Genomic DNA, 26,510 nt, shown 5'->3' on the forward strand with positions numbered 1-26,510 from the left:
GGACCAATGGTCTGACATGGTAGCTTCCCATGCTTAGGTTCACACCATGGCAAGCCACAGAACCTGTAGCCCTTGGCTACTGCTTGCCTTCCTTGAGCTTTCAAGGAGATAAGGGAGTGAGGAGATAAAGCAGCAGCCTCCACTTCAGTTGCCTCACCTTCTGGGCAGTTGCATAGGTTGGGCCCAGAGGGAGCAGGCAAGTGTTTTCAAGTGAGGCATCACCATTTACTTTGTAAGCCCTGAACATCTCAGGAGACTTGATTGAGTGCCTCTCCTCTCATGTGCCTGTCCTTTGGCCTTTAAGCTCATTAGGGAGGAACCTCCTTGGGATGTCCCCGCTGGGCAAAGGGTGATGATCACAAAGTGAAAGCCTTTCCAGTTGCGGCACCCTCTCTGTGGCACTTCCAGCCTCAGAAGGTCTGTGAGTCCACATCTATAGTCTAGTTCATATATCATCATATATCATATATCATATATTGAACAGATGGAAAGCTGTTCAATCTGAGCATGCTGAAAGCAAAGAATAAGGTTACCTTAACTTCTGTCACAGAGCTTCAGTATGGTGATGACAACGTAGTGTGTGCACGCTCAGAGGATGACCTCCAAACCATCCTAAATATCTTCACAGAAGCTTATGAAAAGCTTGGCCTATCACTCAACATCCAAAAAAAAACAAAGTGATGCACCAACAAGTACAAAACAACCCCTCTGCAGCACCACAAATCCAACTCAGTGGTGTAACGCTGGAAAATGTTGATCACTTCTCCTGTCTGGTCAGTTATCTTTCCACAAGGGCCAACATTGATGCTGAAATCCAGCATTGCCTGAGCTCTGTGAGTACAGCTTTCTCCCGATTGAAGTGCAGAATGTTTGAGGACCGGTCATTCGCAGGGAAACTAAAATGCTTGTTTACAAAGCTATTGTCCTACCAACCTTACTGTATTCTTGTGAAACATGGACAACTTATAAACGCCATCTCCAACTCCTCGAAAGATTCAATCAACGGTATCTCCAAAAAATGTTACACATCACTTGGGAAGACAGGTGAACTAATACCAGTGTAATGGAAGAAGCAAAGATCAGCAGTGTTGAAGCAATGATTCTTCAACATCAACTTTGTTGGACTGGACATGTTGTGCGGATGCCTGATTATCGTCCTCCAAAGCAACTACTCTATTCCGAACTTAAAAATGGAAAGCATAATCAACAAAAGAGGTTTAAAGACTGTCTCAAGGCAAATCTAAAAAAAAAGTAGTATAAACACTAACAATTGGGAAACACCCGCCTGCGAGCGCTCCAGTTGGAGAACAGTCTTTACCAAAGGTGTCACGGGCTTTGAGGACACTTGAACTCAGGACGCAAGGGAGAAACGTGCTAAGAGGAAGGCACGCTTGGCAAATCCACACTGTGATCAACTCCTGCCCGAAAACCAATGTCCCCACTGTGGAAGGACGTGTGGATCCAGAATTGGCCTCTAAAGTCACTTACGGACTCATTGTTAAAACCGTGTTTATGGAAGACAAGCTTACTTGGCTATGAGTGATCGCCAGAGAAGAAGATAGTTTAGTTTTGTCACATATTGAAAATGTTAACTGTTGGTTAGGCTCACATTATTTTAACCCACTGTTCTTTTTAAGCTTGAATATAATTTTATAGCTTTGCATTATGTTATTGTTTGACTTGTGAACAGCTCTGAGGTTCTTTAAATCAGGGATAGCCAAAATGGTGCCATTCAGATGTTGTTGGACTACAACACCCATCAGTCTGAGCTAGCTTGGCCAACAGTCACAAGGACTGATGGGAGCTGCAGTCCAAAACATCTGGAAGGCACTACCTTGGCACCCCTGATCTAAGTCTAGAGTGGCACTCCATATTGCATGTAAAAGACGGAGGAATGCCTCTATTTAGAGGAGGCATTCCATCCCGAATGCCTCTTAGATGCAGGGATCTGTGGTCCTTCAGATGTAACTGGATGCCAACTCCCATCAACAGCCAGCCAGCATGGCCAATGATCAGGGATGGTGGGAGCTGGGAGTCCAGCAACATCCAAAGGGCTGCAGGTTTTCCTATCCCTCATCTAACAAGAGGAATTCTCTGCTCGCCAGAGTAAATGCCTCTTCTGAATAGAGGCATTCTTCCATCTCTTGCATACAAGAGGAATTGCTACTCCTTAGAACAGAGAGCGAGACCTTGTGGCTCCAGCTGACATGAATTGGGGGATGGGAGTTGGCTGTCCGCATCACAGAGTCATATTGTTACTGCTGCCACAGAAACATTTCCATTTGCAGCCTGAATATTTGCATTTCCTTAGCTTTCTGAGTCAGAGACACTTTTATTTTTATGTAAGGTACATGCTCTTTTTCTGCCATGGTTCACACCAAAAGTGGTGATGTGTCTATCACTGTGATTTCTCAGGGCATTGATTCCAGTGGTGGTTTGGCTGTTCCTACCCTGGTCGCCTTGTTATTTTAATTTTTTTTACCCACAATGCCTTCTCCCTTTTACAAGGTATATGTAACAGCTGACCAAACAACTGAGAGACATTTTCCCATGGGAGACCAATTCTTGCTTTCTCCAGGCAGCATTTCCCCCCAATATGATGCTAATAGACCATAAATTTGGTGTTGGTTAGTTTTTTCCTTTCTTTTCTTAAAAAGGATTTTCAGCTTTGAATCAGTAGAGGAACATGACCCTATACCTGTCAGCAGCCCTGGAAAAAAGGGACACCCCATGTTTTCTTGCAAGAGGACAGAGGCCAAAGTGGCTGGTGCAACCTCATGTAATTTCGGGCTGTACCTCTTACAGGCAGGGCACCCATAGATGTGCATTTTGGGGTGCCACACAAGATTACTGCCCCCCAAAGCACTTCTTTCCAGGCCACACCCCCTCCTGGCTCTGTTTTGGACTGCCCTTGAGTGTTTTGGCCTGGCTGCAATGTGTCCGGGAACTCTGATGATGCCTCTCGCTTGCCTGGATGGAGGATAGAGAGGGGTGTGTGAAGTAAAATTAGTTTACTGTACAAATCTTAGCATTCTGTGCCTCACACACTTTTGCTTCTGGCCCTGCCCACCCCTGGCCCCCAGAAGGGAATGTGGCCCTTCATCTGAAAAAGTTTCCCGACCCCTGCATTTGAATATGGAGCCCCGATGCTGGCATGTTATGGTAGATTCATCTTAGTTCAGAACAGAGGCAGTTATTGTGGCCAGTTATCTTTGGCTGTGGTTTATTTTCATAGGAAGATGCTGTACAGCAGCTGCATAAGGCATAGAAGAGGCAATAGGAGACAGGAAGGCAGGTCAAGAATCTCTAGGTGGGGAGGGTCAAGGAAGGCATGGCTTTCTATCTGCACAGGATTGATTTGGGGCACCTCCGTGGTGGTCAAATAAGAAGAGCCTGCTAGAAAAGACCAGTGGCCCATCTGGTCCAACATCCTGTTCTCACAGTTTCCCATGGGGAGCTGGCAAGCAGGGTTTGAGCACAAGAGCGTTCTCCCCGTCTGTGGCTTCTAGCAAATGACTCACAGTATGAGTGCTGGATCAGTATAGCCTCAGATTCTCTTCATAAGGGAATCTGATATACCTGAAGGAATCGGATATACTTGAAGGACTACCTTTTCTATATACTATTACCCACACCAACCTGCCCACACGCTAAGGTCAGCAAACGAGGCCTTTCTGAAGTGTCTACCTCGGGGAGTAATCAAGTCGGTGAGGGTGAGAAGACATTTTCTGCAGGTCAAATCTATCAAGCCCCATCACTGCAGACTTGTAGAAGAGACCCACCTGTTTTCACTGGCTTTTTTCTGAGGTTTTCTTTTCTTTTTTTCCAGGGGGAGATGGTTTTACAGGATTGTAGACATTTCTGGATTGTACTGGCCTTGGGTGGGTGGTTTAAAAATAAATAAATAAATTTCAGCTTCTTCTTTAATACAATATATGTGGAGAGGGGGGGGGGAGAGAGATTTATTATTTGCACTGTGTTTTTCTTCTGTAAGCCACATTTGAGAGAGTCCTTTGCCCTTAAGTGCAGCCAGAAAGCATTTTAAAACACATTATAAAATAGGATTCTCTGGCTGCAAGAGTGTGTGGCAGGCTTGTACAGTGGAACCTCATGTTACATACCGCCCTCCTTGCGAATGCTTTGAGTTACAAGCTCCGCTAACCTGGAAGTAGATGCTCTCAGTTGCAAACTTTGCCCTGGGATGCAAGTGGAAGTTGTTGTTGTTGTTGTGGTGGTGGTGGTTAAAGGCCCTGGTATCATCCAGAAACATCTGTAGAGGCAAGCAAACTCAGACTCTTGTTTTTCGGTTCTATTTAAAGAGGCTTGTGGTGGGGAAGACCATGGTGAATACCTACCCAACTTGCCTAATGCCTGGTTGTCTCCCCACCACTTCCTGAGGAAATAACCCAGTTGAAGCAAAGATGGAGGGGAAGAGCAATGCTGTGAAAGAAGGAGCAGCAAAATTGGTGCACAGCAAGCTACTGCATATGAACCATGAAATGTGGCAAGGGTTAGCCTCCCCCACTCTCATCACAAGCCCACAGTGTGCCTACTTTAGATGGTGTTGGATCACAACTCCCATCACCATTGGCCACATTGGCTGTGGCTGATGGGTTTTGCTGACCAACAGATTTTAAAGGATACCTACCCTAGGCCTCCTTGCACATATGCATTGATCCATGCATGATGATTCTTCTAGCATTTTCAAAAGACCTTTCCACAAAAGCAATTTACCTGAATTTTTATTCTTTTGAACAGGGACAGAAAGGATATCCAGGACCACCGGGTCATCCTGGAGACCAGGTGAGTGGTGCTTGTTGCTGTTGCTGCTGCTACTGTTGTTGTTGTTGTTGTTGTTGTTGTTGTTGTTGTTGTTCTGTTCTGTTTCAAGAGTGACTTAACTAGTTGTGGCAGCTGCCCTTCCCATGGCATGTGCTGGATTGGTTCAGAAATAAGTCAAGTGCCCCCCCCCCAAATCAAGAAATATCTCTGGTTATTTCTGAGCCAATCCCAGCTGCCTGTTGAATTGATTGGTTTATTTGTTCTAAGACTGGAAATTGAAAGATGTTAGAAAGCAGCTGATACAGAGGTGGGCATAGACATATACTCCTTGCCCCAAGGATTTCAGTTGGTGCAGAAAATAATTTTGGGAGCTTCTAAATTTCAGCTTTCCTTGGAGGCTGACGTTATGGAGCCCCCAAATCCTTCCTGGGACTGTGCCTTGTAAACATTATCGATGCCTCCATTTAAAGCCATTTTTTTTTCACTAGAAGCCTGTATGCTTCCACCTGAAAGTAACTTGAAACCTGCCCTGGTATCTCTCATCCAGCAAAATCCAATTTATTTTATCGAGGTGTTGTTTGGTTTATTTTTACACCCCATGTTTTTTGACCCTCAGGTTCTGAAAGTGGGTTTGCAGCTTTTCAAAAGGCACCTTTAATAACTCCCTAACCCTGCCTGCACCCAAGTCCCAATACAGTACCTTGGTCCTAATTACCGTATAAGGCATAGTTGTGTTGCAGCCTATCTCTCTCCAGCATCTGATCACATACCCTATTCTTTTGTAATGGATTTAAAGAGAAACCCACCCACGCCGTCAATCCTCTTGGTCCCAAAGCACTATTCCCAGATGTAACTGGAGGTCCCAAAGAGTTGGCTGCTATATAGGCATTGCCCCTAAAACATAACTGGGTGTCCTCATAAGGTTGGCTCCCTTTGGCATTTGCCTTATGCAGCTTTCTCCCAGGGCTGCAGAACTCTATTTTAATGACCCAGAAGCCAAAGCAGAAAGAATCTACTTGCTGTTCTAACTTTGGGTAAGTTCCACTGGCAGATGTTGTACAGCAGTTACCTAGATCAGAGGCTCCATGCTCTCTTCCATCCAGGGCTGGAAATCTTTTAATGCACCATGAGCCAAAGCAGGGAGGAGCCCCCAAATCTCCCTGGCCCATTCCCCTCAAGATAGAGGGGGATCAGTTGCTTGAATCTCTTTTGGTATTTTGAGCAGCCCACTCTGTTGAACCAAATGAACAGATCAGTCAAGATTTAATAGTCAACCAAATACTGTACAGGTTACAGTCAAGAAAACCGAAATTAGCAAGCGGATTTTAGCAAACAAGCAAAGTTAATAAGAGGAGCACAATCAGACACATATAATAGAACACATGTAATACGTAAGATATACATAGATATCAAATGAAGATGTTTGCCTCTGGGGATCATTTCAGGTCTTTGTTGGATTCTGCTTTGATTTATGGTGGGGCCCCTTGTGCTGTCTCAGTGCCATGCGGCTGCCGATCCATGGAGGGCAAAGCATGTGGAGATGTGTGTTCAGTTTCTAAACGTTTTCAAAACCTTTATGTTAGGGATATACCTGTAGCTGTACATTTACTTTACTTCCCTTCCTCCCGCCATGCATTAATGTTTCAGCTGGAGTGGACTGAATCGCTTCTTAAAGAAGGAGGCTGTAATTTAATTTTCTCCTACGCCCACCTCACCCCTTTTCTGTTTAGATTAGCGTGATGTTTACAGTAAAATAAATAAATAAATAATGAACCCAATGAATGGCAGAGTCTGTTAAGCTTGATGTGAAAGTATTTTATACACAAATTCATTCAGCATGAAATCTATTGCTGGGAATTCAACATTCAAGCAGTTGGGGCTTTGCACAGGACCTTCACTTCTTTTATAATTGCATTTATAACCCACATATCCTCCAAAATGCTCAAGGGGGCATATATGGCTTCCCCCTCTCCATACTATCCTCACAACAACCCTGTGTGACTGGTTAGGCTGAAAGCTGGTGACTGGCCCAAGGTTGCCCAGTGAATTTCATGGCTGATGAAGTTCAACTCAGAGTAGACCCACTGAAATTAATGAACCTAAACTAGTTGTGTCCATTTGAGTCTACTTTGTGCATGATTAACGGTGAGTACAACCCTAAGTGCGTATTTGAACTGTGGTCTTTCAGGTCATAGTCCAGTGTTTTAACCATGACACCATACTGGCTGTCTCTGCATGTGATGAGTTGCATTTCACATCTCATGATACTGCTGTTGATATCTGTGGGATTTTACCTGTGATTCAGTCTTCATCACTTGGGAAAGGCTGCAGCCCAGTGTTGGGGAATCTGATTTGCACTCAGAAGGCCCTCTACCTGACACACTGGAGAACTGCTGCCAGTCAGTGTAAACAGCATTGAGCTGGATGGACCAGTTGTCTTTCAGTGTTCCTGTATGTACTTATGGCAAATTCAGTCTCCAAATATGGATGTTTTTGCAACCAGAATGACACCATCCGTGCATGAGAGGTGGCCTTAGCAGGCTCAGAGGAACACCAAGGTTTGTAGAAGTGCAAAAAATGTTTAGGAACACCACCCCTCCCACCACACACATATAGACACACACAAAGGACTGGGCATGCTCAATGGGCACAGAATACTGACTATTGGTAATGGGAAAATCAGGACAAGGTGGAATGGAATTACATGTTCTGAAACAGGGCATAGGAACACAGGAAGCTGTCTTATACTGAGTCAGACCATGACTGCATCTAAATCAGTATTGTCACTGATTTAGTAATACTAAATTAGTATTAGTTACAGGTGGGTAGCCGTGTTGGTCTGCCATAGTCAAAACAAAATCGAAAGTTCTTTCTAGTAGCACCTTAGAGACCAACTGAGTTTGTTCCTGGTATGAGCTTTTGTGTGCATGCACACGAAAGCTCATACCAGGAAGAAGTGTGCATGCACACGAAAGCTCATACCAGGAACAAACTCAGTTGGTCTCTAAGGTGCTACTAGAAAGAACTTTCGATTTTGTTTTAAATTAGTATTGGCACTGAATGGCAGCAGCTTTCCATGGAATCAGACCAGGGACATCCCCAGCCCTCCCTGCATTGAGCCTGGGGCCTTGCAAGTGCCCTTCCACTGAGCTATAGCTCTTCCCTAAATGGGGCAGGCCAACTAGAACTCTAAAAGAAGCACCCCATGTTTTGTTGCATGTCCCACTGCTTTCTTTATAATGCGTCAGATGTTATTTTCTGTTCATTTTGATCTACCTGCATCTTCAAAATGGCAGTGGGAGGGAAGACGCTACTTGTGGTGAGAACATGAAGAGAATTTTGGATTCTGTGAAGCAAATGCTAGTTTAGTTAGTCCAGGAATGGGGAAATTGTGGCCCTCCAGATGCTGTTGGACTACAACTCCCATAATCTTTGACTGTTGGTCATTGTTGGCCGGGGTTGATGGGAGTCCAATTGGAGCCCACTAACACCTTGAAGGCCTCAGGTTCTCCCTGGTGTAACCATATGCAAGCTCTGAGTTTCACTGTGCTTCTTTTGCGGATGGGTTCCATATGCGCTCCTGGTGCTCTTTCTGTCAGATGGATCAAAGTTCATGCACTGTGTCTACTGTGAACCTGTTGTCCCTATCAGCATGGCATTCACCATGTTGAGAAAGATGAATTATTATTATTATTATTTTATTATTACTATTACTACTGGTATGCAGGTCATGGAGCCAGATTTAATTCTTCCCATTCCCTGCCCTGCTGCCCTTTCCTCTCTCTTTTTTTTACAGGGTGAACGAGGATCTGACGGGAACCCAGGTGCCAAAGGTTATCCTGGCAGGCAGGTGCAGTAAATCTTACCGTGCTGTGTACAGCATAGGGGTTTGGTGGGCAGGCAGGTAGATGGCTACAGTATCCCACAATTAGTAAGAGATTCAGTCCCAGCTATAATGTGTTTGCATGCCAGTAGTGTGATTAAGTAATTTTAGACTCTGGACCACCCAGGGGGGTTCCCCCTTTGTAGATCACGGTGCAAAATGCATGGTCCTCGAGATGTTGCTGGACTCCAGGTCAGTCAGCTCAGGCAAGCATACCTAGTGGCCAGGGATGTTGGGAATTGTAGCCTAGCTAAGGTTGATTCAATTGGCATTGAAAGGTAAACCAATATAATCTGCACTTTCTGAAACTATGCACAGGCTAAAGCACTTTTCTGAATTTTGCAATGTGGTTCCCCAGCAAAGTAATGTGTACACAAACACATATACTGGAGAAAATATATATGAAAATAACATGCAAACATGTATTATTATTTTTTAACGTTGTCTTGCAAAAAAGTGTGTATTAGGAGAAATGCTGATAGCTCCCATCATCTCTGACCACAGGGATGAAGGCCACAGGTTCTCCTATTCCTGAGTTAGAGGCCACAGGAGTTTTTAGTACATGTATGCCATGCAGGGTCTTCTGATCTGTTTGTTTCAGTGGAGGAAAGCATATGCATGGCTCTCCATGCAAAGGAATGGGACAGGTCATGTGCACAAATGGCTCAGCATGTGCCAGACTGCATGCACCACTCTGGACTGCCCCCACCCACATCTTTTCCACTATGCACGCCTGTTGTTGCTGTGTCTAAAATAATAATTGCTGGATGAAACGTGGTGTGAAGGGCAGCTGTGCTGTGTATGTGTGTGTGCTTATGGAAGGGAGGTGTTATATAGCTGCACCTTCTCTCTTTGAGGCAATGCAGTTGTTGAAGAAGCTGCAGAAACCAAAGTTCTCTCTTGGAGGCAACTATAAAAGGAGCATCAAAGGCTTGGCCTGCACTGAACCCTAGATATATGCCAGCCTATGTTGCCGAAAAGGGTATGCAAGCTTTTAACTGACGTTGGTCGTTCTGAATGGGCAGGAGATTGTGGAACTGACTTTCAGATTCATACCTGACACAGTGTAGTTGCCATCAATCAACTGTTTTCTTTCTTTGTTATTAGTAGAGAAATCCTGGCATGTGTCACAAGACTCTTTGTTGTTTTGGCCCATTGTACGTTACTATAAATAATAATACTAAATATAAATAAGCAAGCAAGCAATGTGCCAAAATGTCCACTTATCCCTGCATGGCTCAACAAACTTTTCAAAAAGTTTATTCAAGACACAGCAATAGAGGCCATGAGACACCAGGAATGCTTTCTCCCTGTAAGTTTCCACCTTTCCCATTTGTTTGATGAAATGTTCTGTCTAAGCCAAAGGTTAGTGTGCTTTTTTCACCAACAGAAGCTTATTCAAAGGGGGGGGGGAGGCGCGGAATAGCCCTGTTTCTTATCCACTGGGACCAATATAGTACAGCTGCCCACACTAACCTCTTCAGTCCCAGTTATGTTTACTTTCCTTATTCGGTGCTTTCATTACTTCTTCTTTTGGCAAGTTTTGGTTTTGCATCGCGGTGGAAAAGTTGGAAGCTTGACTTCTTTTTGGTTCAGGCGTCGGAGGCAAAGTTGTTAACTTTGGCCTGATGGCAGAAGCATACAAACAAACATTTTGACAGTGGGATCTGGGTTTATCTTTCAGAGCTTCCTGAACTGGAGGTGATGGAAGTTGGAGGTGGAAGGAGATCGTTCAATTTCATTTAGTCTGGCAACTGGCACAGAGTAAATAACCATGGAAGTTTATTATAGGAATGGGAGAGAAATCTGTTTCACTTTGCATTTTAGTGCAAGCTCACCTAATTTATACCCCCTAAGCCCATGAGCAACTGAAACAGAGCTGTCCTTTGTAATTCACATGTGTCTGAACTTTGTGACACAGCTTGCCATAAAAATGTGCATTTGAGGGGAAATGGTGCACAAAAGTACTTGTAGTAGTGGTGGTAACATTAAAAAAAAATGCATAAAATAAGGGAATGGCTAGCAGAAATGTGCCTGTTGCACAAAAGAATATCCACACACGGATGCAAAACTTATGAAAGAATAAGAAGAGGAGAGATTGAAATTAATACATTTTTTCCTATTCCCTAGTCTCAAATAGGAATATTTTATTTCAGCAGTGAGAACAGATGAGCTTTACATTTCCAGACAAATAACCCCTAACCCTTATTCATTTTGCCAGTTTTTTTTATTTACCCCTTGCAATGATACAGAATTTGAGATTCTCATAAGTTCCTCATCCTCATGAGTTCTACAAGTCAAACTACATGGTAACATGCAGTGTGCAGCTATGCCTTTGTTTCATCTTTAATTGGTTGCAAGTATAGGTGGACAGATGGATGGACATTGTTGGGAAGAGGAGGCTTATTCCCTTGCTCTCCAGCACCAACTGGGACTAAAATCCCCCTTTGAAACACGCCTTTGAAGCTGGGGTCGCCAACATGGTGCTCTCCAGATGTTGTTTGGCTGCAGATCCTATTAGCCCCAGCCAACTAGGCTAGTGGTCAGAGGTAATGGGAGCCACATCTAGAGGGCATGTTCACACCCCCAGCCGCCCTGTAGCCTATCCAATAAAAGACATCAGTTAAAAGCCATTGAAAAAGAGAGGTTTTTTAAAGCCTTTCAAAGCCTCCCATTAGGGGGAGTCCAAAACATCTGGTGGGCACCAGTTACAGGTAGGTAGCCGTGTTGGTCTGCCGTAGTCGAAACAAAATAAATAAATAAATAAATAAAATCCTTCCAGTAGCACCTTAGAGACCAACTAAGTTTGTTCTTGGTATGAGCTTTCGTGTGCATGCACACTTCTTCAGATACACCAGGTGGGCACCAGGTTAGGGAAGGTGGATGTAGGGCAGCAACACACAGGTCTCTGGTTTCACAATTCTAAGCTTGATACCACCCAACACCACCCCTGTGTCAAGTCCTTTGTGAGGGCAGCCAGCCTCCTTCATTGCCTTTCCCACAGTAGCTGGTTTCCAGAAGTATTCTGCTTCTGAGCCTAGATGCTCAGTTCTTCTATCATAGCTAAGCATTGGCCATGGGCTTAACTTGCCTCAGTTTACCATTAATATCACATTCCTGTGATTAGGAAAACTTCTGCACCCTTACACCCCCCCCCCAAAAAAAAAACTAATTTGACAGAGCAGGGTTGAATGTTGCTGGCCTGGAACTGCAAGGTACCAAATTTAAGGCTGGCTTTCCATAACCTTGTGATAAATGCAGCTGATAGCTTCTTAATATATTAGCACAGAGATCAACCTGTAGCCAGCACATGTGCGTGAGCAACTTACTACAATCTGATATCAACTAGCCTTTGCTTTTCCCTCCTTGCATTCAGTCCACTCCTCTGTTGCAGCTGAGCTGCTCTGGAATGGAGTGGAATTAACTATGAGTTCTGTTTTAAAATACGAATGCCTGCAGAGCCATCTCCCTGTAACAATTAGGGCATTTGTTTCCGGAGGCTTATTGTGATGATGATGATAATTCTTCCCCTCTGAATTCCTTCCTAGCTATCTCTTGGACTGCTTCCTAAATTGCAAAGAGAAGCCTCTGCTTTGGAACTGTTTGCAGATGTTTGTGTGTTTGTGTATTTTTAAAAAAGTTCTAACATGTCCACATTTATCTGTCTTTCTTGCTTTGCTTTGTTTTGTTTTTCCCTTCTTGTGTTTCAGGGTTTACCTGGACCTATAGGAGAACCTGGTCCAAAAGGCAGCCGGGTAAGTGAGAGAGATCCTTGTTTATACATTTCCACTGACATGGACAAGGAGGGAACCAGTAGGTAGTGGTGACTGGAGCCCACTTGGACCAGTAGGGTCAAAGGCAAATGAGCCAGCAGTAGGTGAAGCTGGAGCCAACAGATTCTGGTGTCCTCCCCCACCCCTCCCTGCCCTGCTGAGCTCTGCACTGAGCCCAAGGAAGAGAAGGAAGCTGACAACCAACACCCTTCCTTGAACTGACTGTAAGTTGGAAGGCAAGCGGGGGGGGGGGCTGAAGCACACCTGTTTGCCCTAATGGACCAGCCTTCACTTGCTCCTATAACTTCTGGAAACAGTGAAGAACAGTTGCTAAGGAACCCCTGACAGCAAAGTGGCTCACTGCACTTCTAAGACCAGCAGTCCTGGCATGAATGGTAGCGCAGCACACATGTAAACAGGGAACACAGGTCATTGCCAGGCTATAGGGCTCTGGGTTTTAAATGCCTGGGCCAATGAGGCTTGCTGTCCTGGAATGAGTAGCAGCTGGAACTGATCTGCTTGCCCTGGCTCCTGCCTGCCAGCAGCTGCTGCAAAAGGAAGCGGTCCAAGGCTTGCTGCCAGGTTTGTGTGGAGCAGTGGGTCTGTGTCTCAGCAGCAAACGTTACCTTCTCCCTGAACCAGCCTTCCCTGTCCTGTCTGGGGACCTATTGTTTCCAAGTGTCCATGAACTGCTGTGAGCCTGCTTGTTGGCTATAAGTATCTTCCCAGTCATTCTGCCCTGGCACATGTTGGGGGCTGAGCCAGGCCCAACCTCCCTTGCAGCTGTCCTGCCCTTGGCTTACTGTCCTTAGGTTTTGCAGGAATTGCCCATGGTTGAGCAGCAGCTCCTGGGCAGGTTGGAAATATAATAGCAGTTGATTCACTGTGTGTGTGTGTGCGTGCGTGTGTGCAGGAAGGAAGGTCTCAGCAGATGCCTCTCTTCCACTCTTCCTTGCTCTGCCTAATCAACTCTTGCATAGGTTTTCCTGCTGTCTTTGGCAACAACAAATCCTCAAGCAGCATGTAACTGACGTGTGGAAGAAGCTGGGGGATGCCTGTTGGCTTCAACCTGTAGCTAAGCTCCAAGATGAGATGCTAGAAATGCTGAGGTTAGGGTCTGTGGTGGAACCACCACCCCTGTCCTGTAAGTGGAAAACAAGCACAGCAAGGCATGCCCAGCCCATGATATTCTGATGCCTGAGGCAGAGGACAAGACAGCATGGTCTCTTCCCTCTCTACTCAATGTACAGAAGCTGGCTGGACTGGTGGGTGAATGAGAGTTCAGCACTGGCGGGTGGGATAGGACCTTACATTGCATCTGAAGCAGCAGACTAGTTTAGGGCCCCAGGTGAGGCCCTGTGGCAAGCCCTGCTACAGCCAGGGAGCTCTCGCTGCTGTCTCTTAGCATCTGTCACCTGAGGGGGTTGCCTCACTTTGCCTCCTGCCCTGAAGCAAAGAGGAAACTACTGCCCACCCTGCTTCCCTACTGAGTTAGTTTACTACTTATAGGGAGGGTGTGTCTCCCACCACATAGACAAACATTCAAAAGGCTCAAAACAACCACCAAAACAATGCAAAATGCATAGATTGCGGGGGGGGGGGAACCAATCACAATTTAAGACAACCTTAAAAAAGCCTGCACAAAAGTGACAGAAACTACCCAGCACAAAACTAAATCACATTATAAATAGCTAACATAAAATACTGTATTTCACCCTAATTTAAATCCACCCATTAAAAGCAGCAGGGAAGAAGTGGGATTTCTAGACCCATTTAAAACTATGAAGGAGAGGAGCTTGCTTAATGTCCAGTGGAACTGAATGCTACAATTGCAGGGCAAGACCCTTTTTCATGAGCCTGTCAGGTTGATTGCCCTCACAGGTGAGTACCTGAGCAGGGTCTGTGAAGAAGATTGTAAAGTAGGGGACAGGATGTGGCTCTCCAGCACTTTCTGAACTCTTGGAACTCTTCTCTGTCCACAGCACTCGCCAGCCCTGCACAGGGGGAGAAACAGGATTTTTGGGGGAGCAGGCCCTTTGTTAGGGGGAATAGAACCTCAGTTTGCTATGTATTTTTTATCATTTTTTTATTTAGGGTGTGTGTATGTGTCCCTCCGTGGACCCCCAGGTACACCTATGGCCCTGCATCACACTTGCCTTGAGTATCTTTGGTGTAATTGAACCCTTGCTTGCCTGGATGGAGGATGGATAGAGGCTGGACTGTGTGTATTTTACAAATGTAACCCCTCTCTGCCCTCCCACCACTGGCATGTGGTCCTTGGAAGGTTGTCCAGAAGGGAAAGTGGCCCTTGGCGCAAAAAGGTTTATCACCCCTGCTTCAAAGTACGGGTTGTTTGGCCTAAATGAAGGTGGTCCTGCATATTCTCTCCTTTTGCTTTGTTAGTTTTGTAGGATCCAATCTTTAGATGTTGATTAGACAGATTCAGTGGCCTGGTGCAAGGGTGGAGAATTGTTTTCAGCTCAACTGCTGCATACCAATGGTGGGTGGGAGCAAAAGAAAAGGTAGGTGGATCGACAGATGCAGTTTTTACCTTTAGTGCAGGCTACATTTCAGGTGTGCAAAAACCAGGTATTTCTACCTGCACTGCACCCACACAGCTCCACCGCCTGTCCGAGCATGCAAAGGACATGAGCAAGTCTTAAATATGCCATCAGGTCAGCAAAGCACTTGAGCGGACAGCACAGGGCAGGGCCCAGGGAGAGTCCAGAGGGCCATGGAGAGGACCGGAGGGCCACTTTCGGTCCCCGGGCCTGACAGTACCTTGGTTTAGCAGGATAACGAAATGGAACTTTCATGTTCATAGGCAGACTACCCCTGACTGCGGTTGCTACGGTAGCAAACAACCTGGGGAAGTCTCGGTCCCCTGCTTGGGTTAGGTGGACTTTTGGTCTAATCCTGAAGAGCTCTTCTAGTGCCAGGACTTAGCTTTGTAAGGAGGGAGCCACTCGAGGGGCCAAATTTTGACACCTCTGCTTCTAACAGTGAACCAGCATCTTGAACCCACATGCAAAGGCCAACAATCTCTGATGCCATAGTAGTGCTTTGTGTCCTCACTTGGGCTGGCTCGTCCTGAGTGTTCACTTTTGAGAAGCTTCTGCCTCTTTTCCATTCCACCCTCCTCTTCTTCACTTTTATTCGAAAGAAGCAGAGTTCCAGTTAACTGCCTCCTACTCTCCACTGCAATTCTAAATCAACATGACGCTCTGAGCCAATAAATCCATCTCCCTGGTTGTCATGTGCTCTTTTTCCTTGTGAGCAGTAAATGCTACCAGCTGGCTCTCATCACCGGGAAAATTGCAAGCGATAAACAAAGGTTGACCCCATCAGTGGTTTTCATTCTTGTACAAGGGAAGAAGGTGGGGGAAGGGGCTGATCAGCTGTTTAATATCCTGTAATGACAGGCTGTTCCACAACACAGCCTATCCCCCCAGCTGTCCTTAAAAAAAGAAAGTCTGATGGAGATAACAAACACATTTCCATCCTCAAAGAGTGAGGGGGCATTGTCATTTCAGCAGTTAGTTTCTGAAACAGAGAGCCAAATGGGCAGGGTATGTATAAATAAATAAATAAATAAATTATTATTACCGTAGTTGGGTGAATGAGAAGGCACTGGAGGTGGCGGGCCAGAGTTCATCTGCAAATTGGGTATGGAGAGAACATTAGATATAGGATGGATGAGCCTCTGGGTTTCCAGGGTTCCATATGTCATTGTGAAGTACATATACAGTGGTACCTCAGGTTACATACGCTTCAGGTTACAAACTCCACCAACCCAGAAATAACACTTCAGGTTAAGAACTTTGCTTCAGGATAAGAACAGAAATTGTGCTCTGGCAGTGCAGCGGCAGCGGGAGGCCCCATTGGCTAAAGCGGTGCTTCAGGTTAAAAACAGTTTCAGGTTAAGAACGGACCTACGGAACGAATTAAGTATGTAACCAGAGGTACCACTGTACCTGCAGTACAAAAAAGGCATTTAACCCTCAAACTCAAGGATGGGGGTGAGCCCTATGGGAAAGAGCCAGAGCTCAGTGTTAAGATATCTGCTTTGCACTCAGAACGTCACAGGTTCCATTCCTGGTATCTCCTGGTAGGGTGGGAATGTCCCCTGTCTGATGCCCTGGAGAGATGCAAGAACCCTTGCAGATGATAAACTGCTAGAAAGGCTAGTGGTCTGACCTGGTACGAGGCAGCTTTATATAGAATCATTGAATCATAGAATTGTAAATTGGAAGAGACCACAAGGGTCACCTAGCCCAACCCCCTGCAATGCAGGAATCTTTTGCCCAACATGGGGCTCAAACCCTTAACCTTGAGATTAAGAGTCTCATGCTCTAATGACTCAGCTACCCCAGCATTTCTCAACACATTGTTGGTGCTCCAAATCGCTTCATCCCTGACCATTTGACATGCTGGCAGTGGCTGATGGGAAACCCAGCAACTTCTAGAGGGCTACAGATCTTCCCCATCCCTGCTGTAGTCTCCCTCGGTTCCTGAAGCTCTTAGTTATTTCCTCCCTGGTGGGATTGTGACACAAAATGCCAGCAGCAGAAACTTTTACACACACATAGCTAACCTGGATCCAAGCTCCATTTCTCCCAGGTCCTCCCTGAGCCAGCCCAGGTAAGGCCCTAGCTGGCTGGCGCCTTCCTTCCTGGATTCCTCATGGTCCCTGGTGTGAGGGTATGTGCCCTTGGACTACATCGTGGAAGCCAGCACCATGCAGTCCATGGGCATATACACTTGCCCCAAGGTTTATTTCATCACGGCTTCCCTGGACCAGCGCTGGAAGATGCTTTACTTGTTCCCAAGGCACAGGACTTGACCCCAACCCACCGCATCAGAGGAGACAAAATGCTCTTTGTTTTTTTCCCTTTCCCTCCATAGGGGTACATTGGACTGCCAGGATTATTTGGGCTGCCCGGTGCTGACGGAGAACGAGTGAGTTTTTGCATTCTTTGTGCCAAAACTGCTGTCTGTCTTGTCTTTCTCATGTTGTCCATGCCACCGTCTGTTTTGGAGGCTGCCTTGATCTTTTCTCTTCTTTGACAGATGCACATGTTGCCTTGCCTGCTAGCCCAAGACATTTTTCTGCATGAAGCACAACATGCTTGTGCCCCAGAAGTCAAGGTCCACCGTACCCCAAAACAGCCACAATCCCATAAATGCCTCTTCCTTTCTCTGGCATTTTATAATACTAATTTAACCTATTTTATTTTATTTTATTTTATTTTATTTCATACTGTGTTTTATGCTTTTAAAGTATATAGTAAGTCACTTAGAGGCCTTTTATGTAGCAAGTGCTAATTAATTAATAATGGTCACATTAATTTATATTTTATTATTTTATTATTATTACTATTTATTGTTGCAGTTATTCAGTTAATTTATTATGGGTGGCATTCAACTAACTTTTATTCGCAGCAAACCAAATGGAATTAATGGACCTAACTTACTCATGGTCATTAATTTCCGTGGGTATACTCTGAGTAAAAGTTGAGTACCACCCGGCCACTGCCTAGTCCTTCAATCATTGATTGATAAATACGAAACCAAGTTTAATTCTAAATTGTATGTAGCCTTCATTGACCCGTCCTCCACCTTTGATTCCATTGATAGAACCAGACTCTGGCTGAAGCTTAGCGCAACCAGCATAGACAAAAGGCTCCTTTGCCTGTTAAAGGAAATCCACTCAGACATATCGGCCAGAGTGAAATTTGGATCTTACGGAGCCCTATCCCGCCCTTTTCCTCTAGCCAGAGGTGTCAAACAAGGCTGCCTTTTGGCTCCCTTTTTGTTCAATTTCTATATAAACGACATAATAACAGCTACTAAAGCTCTCAACCAACCTGTCCCGTCTTTGCATCAGGCTAAAGTCCCTAATTCTACTCTATGCCGATGACATGGCAGTCCTCTCGTTGACGAAGCTGGGTCTTAACAACATGATGAGAGGGCTTATGCAATTCTGTGAGGAAAATTCTCTGGAAAATCAATTACTCTAAAACCAAAATCATACCTTTTGGCACGCTCAAACTGAATCCATCATGGTACCTCGAGGGCAACACCATCGAACAACGCTCGGTATTTAAATACTTGGGCATTACCTTCCACCATAGACCATCTTGGTCAGCCCACCTAAATACAATCACCTTGGCCACCCACTGAACCCACTGTGAGTGCACTGCTGCTGCCAGGCGTGCAGCAGCAGAAGAGGAGGTGGTGGGCTGGGTAGCAGAATTTTCTGGTTTGCCTCTAGTGGCAAAATGCTCAGGGCCAACCTTGGTCTGTAGCCCTTTTGTCCTGCCCACCTTACAACAGCCCTATGAGGTACCTTATCCACTAGTTACCATTACAGTATTTAGATTTCCTATCTGCCTCTTATCATGAGGTCCAGGGCAAAATGCAATATTAAAGTTAGTCAAAGCAAATTGCAGTTAAGAGATTTGGGTACAAACAACAACAACAACAACACATGCCAGTGGTTCTCAGACTTTTCTCTGGGCCACTTTCAGAATAAAAATTTGCTTGCACCATACCAAATTCTTTATTGATAAGAAATACATTGGAAAACAAAAAGAAACAACTCCTAGCAGTGCTTGATTTATAGGTAGAGGTAAAGGTAAAGACTTAATTTATAACACAGACCACAACTGCTTTATGATATGATCACGGGACAGCCAGAAAGTATAAACAAGGCAGCTAGATCAGAACACGAATCATTCCCAAAATAGAATACTGCTTGCCCTTGAATCTTCCTGTCACACTTGCCATTGTCTCCTGCCACATCCTTTGAGAACTACTGATATATCAGTTCTCAAAGGCCAGTGTAAAAATGAGTGCCGTCAGCATACGACAAAAACTATATTGTATAAGGGAAATGCCATAATCCAGATGCACCTGTGTGAGGAAGGAATTCCACATCTTAGGGACTGCCACAGAGAAGGCCTTCTCCTGGGCCTTCCCCATCTGCAAACTTCCAAGGGCAGTGGAACTAACAAGAGGGTCCACACTGCCTATCTTAACACCTGAGGTGGGGGCGGGGGCTGTAGGGAAGGAGGTGGTTAGTGACTGGCCCGAGGCCCAAGGCTGGACAGGGATTTTGAACCTGGGTCTTGCCCGTCCTAGAATTAATAGCTCTTCCCCATCAGCACTGTGCCAATATTCCCAAATGAAGCCCCTTTCTTCCTGCACCCCATCCATTTCGTTGGCAAAACCTAGAGGACTCTATTGAGAAGGCAGATTCTGGAAAAGTGTTTGTGTGCCGTCTGCATGGATGAGGGGGAGTTTGGAGTCGCTGATCTAATGCTTGTGTGTGTCACCAAATAGGAAACATAAACAGAGTTTCTTGAGCAAGTCTTGGCTTCGGCTTTCATTTGGTTCCAGACCGGTAGCCTAATTATTCCTTCCGCTAAGCTATGCCTCAGTTTCCTGGTGTGTGTGTGTGTGTGTGTGTGTGTGTGTGTGTGTGTGTGTGTGTCTTTCCTCAGCCTAAGCGATGATCCCCCTTCCTCCACATTTGCTTGCTTTTGCAGCTGACAGCCAGCGGCTGACAATTTGGCCCATAATAATCCTGCAGTTGTTGCAGACATGTTTCTGGGTTCGTTTTTGATTATTGTAAAAAAAAATAAAAAATTGCCCTTTCTCTTTTGATTTGGACTTTGTGCCTCCTTCTGACTTCCACCAGATGTTAATACTTTTTTCTCCCCACCCCCTTTGCTTGTTTTCTAGGGAATCCCCGGAGTTCCTGGGAAGAGGGGCAAGATGGGTAGGCCGGTAAAGTTTTTCTTCGTCTACTATGCAGACTTTGTTTTAAACAGTTTAAAAATGGGAGCGGGGTGGTGGAGGTGGGAATCTCAGACAGAATGTGTTTTCTGCAGGGAGGGGACGGTTGTGTGTCATGTTATATAATGGGGCCGGGAATGTTGAAGTCTTGTTTGGTTTTTTATAGGGCATGTCCATATTTTCCAAATGGGGCTCTGATGCACCAAACCTCATTATGCCCTGAGTCATCATCTCCCACCTACAACCAGCCCAGGGGTTATGCATCCTCTCGGATTCCTCCTCCTCCTTGGCCTGCGTTGCTCCTTGTAGAGGAGGATGGGAACAAAACTAGGATTAAGCTTCCTTCATGTTTTCAGCCCCATCCCCCAGTCTCAAGAGCAGCAGGAGGTGCAGGAGGCAAAACCAGAGCTCTATATTCAGCAGGAGGAATTGAATTTAGCTTGAATTTCAGCAAGATCCATGGCCTGTTTTTCGATCCCCAGCTTTCCGTGGGGTCGATTATATTCTTGATCCTGTATATTCTTGGTGTTGGGTGAACAAGTTCAGAAAGTTTTGTTTTATTTTATTTGTGTTCTGTGAGTTTGGTTTAAAATAGTTTGATGAACTGTTCGATATCCCAAATTTTTGTAAATCACTTTGAGGTAGGTTTTTTGGGGGGGAGGAGGTGGGGTAAATGGGATGAAGAACTGCCAAAGATGATAATGATGATGGAGCTACATAGAAATAATTGGGAGCGCAGCTAGAGCATAGTCCTGAATTTTCTTTTGCAGAGTGGCACGTGTCATATGATCAGAGCTTTTTTTCAGCCAGAACTCACTGGAACTCAGTTCCGGCACCTCTCAGATGGGTGCCATTGCCATTCTAAGAGAACAAGGGAGGTGTTCATAGTGAATTCCAGCAATTATTTTTCTAGAAAATCAGCACTGCATATAATTTACAGGTGGGAATTCGAGAAATTCTACACAATCCCACTGTCTCAGTGCATTTTTCTCTTTTTTATTTAAAAACCTCCACTAATCATTGGTTGTGTTGTCCACCCGTAACTTTTCCTGTCTCCATTTCCACATAGCCCAATTTTTTAAAAAGTGGGTTTCCAGCCCCATAAAGTGTCTTCCTCTATAAAACACTTGGATAGTGAACAATGCATCCTTTCCCCCTTTCTGCTTACTTCCCCCCTCCTTGCCCTGTTTTGCAACCCTGCCCTGTTGCACAAAAAGGTGCTTGCTTGTAAGAGCACAACTGCAGGTGTCCACATGCTTAATCATCTATAGCAGAGGTGGGGAACATCAGACCTGGGGGACAAATGGGAACTCCAAGCACCTCTATGTGGCCCTTGTGATTATCCACAGCCCCACCCCGTCTCCCCAGGCCAAACTCTCCACTGGTCTCAAGCTTAGTACTGTCACTAAGTACTTTTGGCTACTGGTAGTTGGAATATATGCTTGAATTCTGGTATTGCCTCTTGCCTATCTGGATGGATTTGTGAGCAGGGTGTGAAGTTAGCATTTGCTGCTCCGCCCCTTTTTTCCTCTGGCTCCACCCACCACTAGCATGTGGCCCCTGGAAGGTTTCCCAGAAGTGAATGGGGCCCTCAGGCTGATAAAGGGTTACCTACCTCAGTTCAATGAAAAAGAAAGGATTCGGGTGGTGGGGGAGGAAAATAACAGCATCTGCCAAAGTTAATGACAACTTGTTACATCAGAGGCGAACATAACTGTAAAAGAAAAGAAAAGAAAGATTGGTGAAAATCTCTGACTCAAGAGTAACTAAACAAGGCAACGGTTGTTAGGTAAGGGGGCCTGGTCAGAGTTTTTGAAACGGTTTTACATACAGTGTGCCTGCACACTCAATCTGTTCCAGCTGTTGTTTTGACTTGTGCAATCTTCCATTGAAAAACGCCATCTCCACCCCCCCATTTTTTAACAGCATTTGTTTTTATTTTCATAAATGGAGTTGTATTTTCCCTCTGGGGAATGGTGGGATTTCTCTTGCAAATATATATTCACGCTGAAGTCAGGATTTTCATTCTTCTTCTTCTTCTTCTTCTTCTTCTTCTTCTTCTTCTTCTTCTTCTTCTTCTTCTTCTTCTTCTTCTTCTTCTTCTTCTTCTTCTCCTCCTCCTCCTCCTCCTCCTCCTCCTCCTCCTCCTCCTCCTCCATCATTAATAAAACCATCCACAATTACTATCTAAAGCCATAACATGGAATTAAAGTAATCCATGACAAATAATTTAAATTGATCTTAAATTTGCTTGACCTAGCATAATTTCAACAGAAAGCCTGCTATGAAAATGCAGTCATGCATTTTGGATTGTGTGTGCTAATTGTCCCTCCTGGATCAAGCTTAGCAGGAAACTCCCCCATCCCCCAATGTAGCAGAATGTAGCAGAAGCTAGATTCTCTTAGCACTGATTGGCCAGTACCTAGGCCAGTCATGAATGCCATCTTCCTGCTTCTTGAATCTGTAATTGGACCATAAAACAAACAAACAAAATCCCAGTGGAAAAAATAACCAAGTGGATAACCGTGCCAGGTGTTTGGTGGGTGGTAGAAAAAGGAAATGGGAGAATTAATAAAACCAAAGATTTTGAGAAATGGTCATAGCTCAGGGATAGAGCATCTGCTTGCACACAGAAAGATCCTAGGCTCAGTCTTTGGCATCTCCAGTTAGATGGCTCTAAAAAGGATTAAACAAATACACTTAAGACAAGGCTGTCAGTGACTGCCAACTATGATGGCAGGCTATGTTCTTCATTGTTGGAGGCAATATGCCTCTGAATACCAGTTGCCTGGAACTGCAGATGGGGAGAGGTATTACTGTGCTCAGGTCCTGCTTGCAGGTTTCCCATTGGGGCATCTGCTTGGCCAGTGAGGTAACAAGATGCTGGACTACATGGGCCTTTGGCCTGATCCAGCAGCCAGGCTCTTCTGTTCTTAAACTGGGCACCGAGTCAAATCTCCTGTTACCTCGCCTCTGTGTTTCATCTGCAGCAGGATACATCACTGTCCTCAGTGCAACTCCTTCTAGGGATGATTTCTTCCATGTCAGCTTATCAGCGTTTTCTCCCTGTGACGGATCTCTTGAAAAATCTCTCTCTTTCTCTGGAGCAATGTATACACAAGCAGAGGGAAGGATCTAAAGCCAGATGTTTATACATCCCTGCTCTTGATTGCTGTAAAATCTCAGTAGATGGAGCAGTGGGCTCTTTGTTTGCTCTGTTGTACAATTGGGCCTCCTGGAATGATGTAAGAATGTAAAAAGATTAAAATAGACGTGCTGGACGTGAGTCAGAGGTTGAAACTTTTCCAGGGCAGTTCAGCTCAGTGGGGACATGAGAGGAACATGATGACTCGGTCTTGGAAACAGGACTTTGATGAGGCTTCCCCCACCCCCACCCCCACCCCTCTGTCTCCTCCTCTGCTCTTTCCCAGTGCATCAGAACTGCAGCAGATAGAGGGAATGTGTGGCCAAAGCAATAATTCCTTGGTGAGGGCAGAAGCAGCATTTGAATGGGAATCCTGTTTATCCTGCTGTTCGATGTGCAGTGGGAAATCCTGGGTGATTTTTAGCAGTTTCCCCCCCCCCCCCCTGAGATGCCGCTGGATTCTTAGAGTGTCATTGTAAAAAAACCACCACCATCTCATTGTCATCAACAACTGGAAACAAGTCATTTTAAAAAATCATGTTCAAAAAAGAAGTGGAGAGATGAAACAGCCAACATAGGCAGCGCTCAGTCCTTTGGCAGAAGCATTGAAGGTCCCAAAATGACAAGCACATTAGATGACTTCTCCCATACATCTGTCTCTACCAGCTGTAACTCACAGAATCACAGAATTGTGTGGTTTGAAGAGACCCCGAGGGTCATCTAGCCTGATCTCCTGCAATGCAGGAATCTCAACTAAAGCATGCCTGACAGATGGCCATCCAACTTCTGCTTAAAACCTCCAATAAAGGAGAGCCCACCCCCTTCTGAGGGAGTCCGTTCCACTTTCAAACTCAGTGGTAGGGAATCTCCCTTGTAGGCAGGAGGTCCCATGTTCAGGCCCTGGTGCCTCCAGGGTAGACCTGGGAGCAGCTCCTGCCTATAATCTTGTGGTTCTGTTACCAGTATTGTCAGTGTAGGCAATTTGCGCTAGATGGACCAGTGGCATGACAGAATAAGGAAGATTCCAGTGTTTCTCCTGCCACACTTGTGACTATTACACACTGGAGAGCCAGTGTGGTGTAGTGGTTAAGAGCGGTAGACCCGTAATCTGGGGAACCGGGTTCGTGTCTCCACTCCTCCACATGCAGCTGCTGGGTGACCTTGGGCTAGTCACACTTCTCTGAAGTCTCTCAGCCCCACTCACCTCACAGGGTGTTTGTTGTGGGGGAGGAAGGGAAAGGAGAATGTTAGCCGCTTTGAGACTCCTTCGGGTAGTGAAAAGCGGGATATCAAATCCAAACTCTTCTTCTTCTTCTTCTTCTTCTTCTTCTTCTTCTTCTTCTTCTTCTTCTTCTTCTTCTTCTTCTTCTATTATAGGTGTGTGGGATTTATGAGACTTAGGGTTCTCCGTAGGGTGACCATGTATTCTATTTGAAGATGTCCTTTTACTTGAAGGGATGTCTGGTCCAAGCGCAGTTTAAAGACAAACAGCTCCAATAAGTTTACAGTATTAGGGGCTTTTCAGTTTAGAGAAATGTTGAATAAGAAGAAAGATGATATACATGTTTAAAATTATGCAGTCTGTGGAGAAAGTGTATGGGGGAAAGGTTTTTGCACTCTCTCTCATAATATTCAAACTCAAGGTCACCCAGTGATGCTCAGGACAAACAAAAGAAAGTACTTCTTCACGCAGTTCGTAGTTAAGTGGCAGAATTCACTCCCACAAGATGTGGCAGTGGCCACCAACTTGGATGGATTTAAAAGAGTAGTAGACAAATTTGTGGCTGGCATGAGTAGCAATGGCTTGTAGCCATTATGGCTATGTTCTACCTCCAGGTTTGTAGCCAGTATTCTGGGAGTTGCTGGGAATCACAGGTAGGGAAGAATGCTGTTGCATCTGGCTGGCCACTGTGAAAACAGGATACTGGACTAGATGGGCCTTTGGCCTGATCCAGCAGCTCTTCTGATGTTTTTAAGGAGGGAGAGCAGGAGGGGCCTTGAAGTTGCTCATCTGGTAGAGAGCACCTGCATAGCAGACTGTGAAGGCATACAGGTCAGCTGGTCACAGTCTTTTCCACTAGGGTAAGAGAGACTATATATTTTTTTAAAACTTGCATATAGCTATATAAATTTGCGTATGCAGATATTGTGCAAATCACTGTCCTCTTTGATCCTCAGCTTTGTGGTGATGGGTTTCTGCTTCTTTTTGGGGGGAAATGGCACATATGGTTACTCTTGTTCCATGTGGATGGGCAACAAAACAGTTTTGAGTACTCCTCACCTCAATAAGCTAAATCTATGGCTAGATCCCATGAGATCTGTGGCAAAGAGAGCCAAGTCTTTCCTCTCTTGTGGACTGGCTTTGGGATCATTGATGATGAAAATGTGTGGAACCCAAGGTCCAGGGGCCCAATGCACCCTCTAGGCCTCTCTATCTGACCTTCAGGTCTCTCCTCAGGGTACAGGCCCTCCTTGCCACAACCTCTTCCCTGGGGTGTGTGTGTTTGTGTGTGTGTGCGTGCATGTGCACGTGCATGTATGAGCCAGTGTGGTGTAGTGTTTAAGAGTGGTAGACTCGTAATCTGGGGAACCGGGTTTGCGTCTCCGCTCCTCCACATGCAGCTGCTGGGTGACCTTGGGCTAGTCACACTTCTCTGAAGTCTCTCAGCCCCACTCACCTCACAGAGGGTTTGTTGTGGAGGAGGAAGGGAAAGGAGAATGTGAGCCACTTTGAGACTCCTTCGGGTAGTGATAAAGCGGGATATCAAATGCAAACTCTTCTTCTTCTTCTTCACATGTAGAGATGTGAGAAGGCAGTGATTTCCGTTCTGGCCTGTCTTTGTCACAATCCACACGGTTTCTGTTCTGTTCTGTTCTACAATATGAAGGAGATATCAAAGCAAATGTAAACACACCCTGCTGCCACCATTAATTGTGTATCATTTGCAGATTTAAACAATAGCAATGTGCACGGATCCCCATTTTGTTCCTTTGACTGATTTCTTTTCCTGACCACATATGAGCACAGGAAGTGCAGCAATTTCTTCATCCTTTTCCATCAGCATTCTCTGACAATCCCTCCTCATGTGTCATTTCCTATATGTGTTGGAAAACTCTTTCCCAATCC

At 45.3% G+C, this 26,510-nt stretch overlaps 1 protein-coding gene across 1 annotated transcript in view; it reads left to right on the top strand.

The window, feature by feature from the left end:
• COL27A1 (collagen type XXVII alpha 1 chain) overlaps positions 1-26,510 on the top strand; it is a 247,580-nt gene that overhangs the window by 60,576 nt on the left and 160,494 nt on the right. The window contains exons 8-12 of the mRNA XM_033137129.1: positions 4,759-4,803; positions 8,579-8,632; positions 12,376-12,420; positions 17,344-17,397; positions 20,185-20,229. Of these exons, the coding sequence (XP_032993020.1) occupies positions 4,759-4,803; positions 8,579-8,632; positions 12,376-12,420; positions 17,344-17,397; positions 20,185-20,229 (243 nt within the window). The remainder of the gene's footprint in view (positions 1-4,758; positions 4,804-8,578; positions 8,633-12,375; positions 12,421-17,343; positions 17,398-20,184; positions 20,230-26,510) is intronic.

Source organism: Lacerta agilis, chromosome Z (assembly GCF_009819535.1).
Source record: "Lacerta agilis isolate rLacAgi1 chromosome Z, rLacAgi1.pri, whole genome shotgun sequence".
Lineage (NCBI taxonomy): Eukaryota > Metazoa > Chordata > Lepidosauria > Squamata > Lacertidae > Lacerta > Lacerta agilis.